General features: G+C 45.5%; 1 protein-coding gene across 1 annotated transcript in view; it reads right to left on the bottom strand.

The window, feature by feature from the left end:
- The window catches only part of Sf3b2 (splicing factor 3b subunit 2), a 20310-nt gene extending 16547 nt beyond the window's left edge, over positions 1-3763 (bottom strand). The window contains exons 1-5 of the mRNA XM_055610598.1: positions 3587-3763; positions 3374-3420; positions 2859-2936; positions 1650-1889; positions 235-352 (exon numbers count right to left, since the gene is read on the bottom strand). Of these exons, the coding sequence (XP_055466573.1) occupies positions 235-352; positions 1650-1889; positions 2859-2936; positions 3374-3420; positions 3587-3719 (616 nt within the window). The 5' untranslated portion in view covers positions 3720-3763. The remainder of the gene's footprint in view (positions 1-234; positions 353-1649; positions 1890-2858; positions 2937-3373; positions 3421-3586) is intronic.
- Positions 3764-5366: the final 1603 nt, after the last annotated feature.

Genomic DNA, 5366 nt, shown 5'->3' with positions numbered 1-5366 from the left:
GTACAGAGCAAGTTCTAGCACAAGCAGGGCTACACAGAGAAACCTTGTCTTGAAAAACAAACAAAAAAAGAGGGGTTTCAAGTAGTGCAGGCCATCTTTGAATTTGCTATATAATCTAAGATAACCTTGACTCTCCTGCCATTACCTCAAGCAGTAGGACTACAGACATAAAAAGAAAAAGAAATGTTTTACGAATCACCTTCCTTTTGCGTCCCTTCCCCTCCAGGGTCTTACCTCGGGGCCCCAGAGGAGTACGAACACCCAGCTGACCCATATCTTGAGGAGGCCTAGGGACTGCAGTGCCCATCTTGGCAATCTCCTGCTGTCGTTCCTGTTCCATTAACACAGCTGCCTACAAGAAGGAAGTGGAGACTCAACTTTAAAAAACAAAAACAAAAACTGGCAAAGCCCTGATAAATGGGTTCTTTAGGAAAAGAACAATCAGGGAAACTGAGGAAACTGAGGTTGACTCTTCTCCATTCCTACATTTACATGTTCCTAATAAAATTAGGCAGCTCTCATCATAGTGAAAAATTCCTACAAACAAGTCAGAAAAACCAGAAATTTCTGGTTTCTAGAAGAGCACTCACTCTTTAACTCAACACTATTCTCTACTTTTCAATGAGTTTTTATACCAAAGATAAAATTATTTAGAAAGAACCATGAGTCATTTTCTTACAGTGACCCCTTAACATCTGCCACAAACTAGACAAAACTAGTACCGCATACGTGTATCCATACTTGTTCTTAATGCTTACTTCCTAATAGTCCTGAATTACCCACTGGATAAAACTGATATGGGGCAGAACATCTTTTACATCATTCCTAAATCTGCATTATCATAGTCTAAATTCAATACAAATGACTAAATATGCCAGCATTCTCCACAAGCTACCAAATGATGCCACATAAAACTAGCAGTAATCAAAGTATTTTCTGTAATGGGTAAAAAAATATTCTATGTGTTATTATCATAGGAATTCTGCACAATACTTAAAGTGAGATATTTTTTGGTTTTTCGAGACAGGGTTTCTCTGTGTAGCCCTGGCTATTCTGGGCTTGCTTTGTAGACCAGGCTCGCCTTGAACTCATAGAGATCTGCCTGACTCTGCCTCCCTGAGTTTTCCTTTTTTTAAATAACTTTCCAAAAAATTTAAAAAGGAAAAAAAAAAAATCCTTTTTAGTTTACAGGCCATCCAAATGCAGGTCACATACAGTATGCTGACCCCTAGACTACAGAAATAATTAATGTACTGGAACTTAGTGGTTATCAGGTAGCCTCTAAGGCAAACCTGAATGAACCATCTTGGTTTGGACACTAAATAATGTTAGAGAATATCCTATGTATGGACCATGATGTCAAAAGTTAGGGAGAGAAATAGTACCCTCTTTTGCTGCACCAAGAGCACATGTTCCCTCAATGAATGATCTTCCTGCTTAAAAAAAGACAAGTGCAAACCAGCAGCAATACGGCCCCACCAATCTTCACAAATTCTTGCTTCCTAGGATTCTCTTCTACTCTATACCTATGTTCTAATCTTCAGTCAAGACCTTCCTAAAAGGCTTGGCCTCAGGGTTTAACTTTCTGAGGTTCCATTTCCTCATCAGGGACCTAATGTGTCCTAAGTACAAGTTTCCACCTGTCTTACCTGTTTGGCACGTTCCTCTTGCTGCATCAGCAAAGCTGCCTGCTGCTGTGCAAGCTTCAGCCGTTCCTCTTCTGATAATGCCACAGGCTCACCCACTCGAAGAGGTGGTGGGGGCCCCAAATTTGGTGGGTGAGCCATAGGAAAGCCAAGGCCAAGGCCTGGTGGAGGTGGTGGAGGTGGGGGAGGAGGCTGTAGAGGAGGGAGTCCCATAGGTGGTGGTGGCATAGGAATCCCAGACAGCTATAGAAAAAAAATACAGCAATGAATTAGAAAGCATTTATTCATTTCATAGGCATTTGCTGGGGACCTAGCAAAAGAGCCAGGCACTAGTACTCAAAGTCTAATGATGTAGGAATCAAGAAAATGCATCATAGCAGAATCAAGAGAAGAGAGTGATAAGTTTAGAACATTGACCCAAGTTATTAGCTCTTCTGAAAAATATCAGGAACATACAAAACTTCTGCATGCAATTTAAGGAGGTGCAAGGACACCTCTGAAATCCATACAGGAACTTTACAAAACACATATGCACAGACATAGACACACACACAGGCAGAATGTTCTTTTTTCTTTCTTTTTTTTTCTTTTTGTATGCTAAGCCATGCAGTCATAGGGAATGGGTTCCAGTAGCTCAGGCCCAGCAATTAGAAGCTGCTCTTGTATCACAACAGGGTTCAACTCCTAGCACCCAGATGGAAGCTCACAACTGTCTGTAACTCCAGCCCTAGGGTGATACAACGCCCTTTTATGGCCTCCTGCAACAATGCATGCATGTGGCACACAGACATACATGCAGGCAAAATGCTCATATATTTTTTAAAAAGAATAGAAACCAGGGCATAAAATGCCAAAGGGCTACTAAATGCAGGAGGTATGTGATAAAAAAAAAACAGGCCATTATCCCTTAATGTCTCAATGAACAAATTTGGGAGCTATGCCTGAGAGTGCAGAGCATGACTGCTTCTAGCTAGAAAAGGATCAAGTAAGATTTCTACATATTCAAGTTAAATCTTGAAATAATAAGTCAAATTTGGAGGAGTAGGAATTGGGGACTGAGGCAGTATCAGAACTAAGTCAGAAGTGAGGAGGTCCTAATTTTGTCTCTTTAGGCCCCACTCTTTAACTCACTGTCCCAAATGCTAGCTGTATCTCCACACACAGGAGAATGGCTACCCTGTGCAGAGAGGATTCCCATAAATAATCTCTTACCTGCGCTGACATAGGTGGAGGAGCACTCTTGTCCCCATCCTCTCCTCTCAAAACTGGTCGATTCAGGACGATGCCAGTCTAGAAAAGAGAATGCTACGGTCAGACCAGGGGAACTATTCCATTACTTGGCCTCCTCTCCCGTTTATTAACAGAATTTGCCCAGTGCCCATGTGCCAGAGATCGGGGCTAGAACCTGAGAAGCAACCGGTTCTCAGAAGAAACGATTACAATAAAGCAAAGGCAAGAACTGACAAAACAGTCAAAACCTGACTTGCTGCGCTGAAAGAACCTTTAATCCCATCACTAGAGAGGCAGAAGCAGGAGGATCTCTAAATTTGAGGGCAGCCTGGTCTACAATTCTAAGACAGCCAGGGCTACACAGAGAAACTCAACCTCGAAAAACAAAACAAAACAAACAAACAAAAAAGTAAAAGAAACGAAGACCCATCCGGCAGGAGTCTTAAAGGCCTCCAGGAAAAGTCAGACCTACCCTGAACTCCTGCCACAACACTCACCTGGCGAGTGTAGGTCTGCAGCCGCTCAACCAGCTCCTCGCGACTCCCTATAGGACCAAGCACAAAACCAGGGGGTCAGCATCATCCGCAGCGGAGCGGCAGGTCAGGGCCCAGCGGCCTGTCTCCGCCCCCCACCCGTGGGTCTCCTGGGTAACCAGGCACCATTTCTCCACAAACCCACGCAGCCATCTCTTGACGGCCCAAGCGCCTCACCCTGGATCGGAGCTCCTATCTCTGCCAATTTGGCCTGAAGCTCCTGAGCAGCCCAGGCGCCATAGTGGCCTGGAGGTGGAGGTGGTGGCAACTGCAATTCTCCTTTGGGAGGTTCGGGATGCTCCGCCGCCATCTTAGCCACAAGAAGGCGCGCGACCAACACGGAAGCTCGGGTCAACCACTGGGCCTACTTCCCGGAACTTCCGGTAGCGTAGTCCGCCACGTCCCGCGGTGATTGGAAAGAACTTGGTCGAGACACACGCCCTTGTTCCCTTAGCCCGGAGATAGGATTCGCCACCAACAAAGGCTGCAAAGCCTTCTGGGAGCTGTAGTCTGCGGATGCACCACCTAGAAGCCGATCGCTTGCTGTAACGTACTGTACGCGGTAGTAAATGGGCCGGCGCTGCCGCGTAATCGCTCACTGCGCCTTCTGGCCCGACACCCTCAGTGATAAGGACCTGGATGCTTATTTCCCCCAGGAGCCCCTACAGACTGCTTTTCGACTCCCGCAAGTGGGAGATTGGAGCCGATGGCTCTGACAAAACAGTCTCTGATTGTTTGTGTGCCCGCTCCGGCCCAGGCGTGCTTGAGTGGGCTGAAAGGGGGTCGGAGCCGGAAAGGGAACGGACCCGCCGGACTGAGTTCCAGCTCTGACCTGGGTGAAGGGCGATACTAAAATAAAATCCCCTTTTCCGCCTTCGAGAAAGGCTTAAAAATAAGTGTCTTTTCTGCCAAATTTTTCTCCCTTTCTGGGAACTTTGATAATACATTGAATTTTCCACCTTTCGTTTTCAAGTTTTTTTATGAGTATATATGTACACCACTTGCATGCTTGATGTCTGGCGGTCAGAAGAATGTCAGATATGGAACTGGAGTTACAAAGGGTTGTGAATCGAACCCAGATGCTCTGCAAAAGCAACACATGCTCTTAACGCCATCTCTCCTCCATGTCTCGGTGTTTGTTGTTTTAAGACAAGTGTGTTTGTCATGTGGCCAAGGCTAACCTGGAATTCCTGATTCTTTGAGGACTACAGCTGTACCTTACCATGCCCTGTTTCATGGAATAGGAGGCTGGATTTGAGATCCATGTAGCTCAGACTGTCCTGGAACAAACTCTAGCCCAAGCTAACCTCTAACTCTTGGCAATCCTCCTGCCTCAGTTTCCTAAGAGCTGGGGTTACAAGTGTGAGCCCATCCATTGCCTTGTTTTGTTTTTAAGACTTTCCAACCCTTTATTACCACCTCCACTCCCCAAAACAGAACAGGATCTGGAACTTAATTTTCTATCTGAAGTATCTAGCATCCAGGAGGCACTTAATACATGATTATTGAGAGGGAGGAAGAAAACAAAAATCTACCATGGGGTTTTAAAGCTCAGGACCTTTCTTGGGGCAAGACACCATGACCCTTCACTGCCCAACACCCACCAATTCATTTTGTCCCTTTCACCTCTCCCACTAGCTCTAACCCTCTCAATGACAGCCTGTTTGGTTTTACATGTGATGAATAAGGGAGAGGAACACAAATGGTCTCATTTCCCACCCACACACTTCAGATCTTTTCTCTTCCTAGCCACCTCCGTTTCACCAGCTGTCCCCAAAGGAGAAGTAATTGGAAGGAGGAGGGAAGGCACACAAGATGCAGGAAAGGTGAGGTTTGAGAGAGACGGAAGAAAGTACAGGGTCAAAAGAAAACATGGTTCTTGTTCCCTTCACATCCACATCCAAACCTTGACACACACACACACACACACACACACACACACACACACACACACACA

The sequence above is a fragment of the Psammomys obesus genome, unplaced genomic scaffold, assembly GCF_907164565.1.
Source record: "Psammomys obesus unplaced genomic scaffold, mPsaObe1.curated_primary_1811, whole genome shotgun sequence".
Classification (NCBI taxonomy): Eukaryota; Metazoa; Chordata; class Mammalia; order Rodentia; family Muridae; genus Psammomys; species Psammomys obesus.
This window is presented reverse-complemented; position numbering and strand designations above follow the sequence as displayed.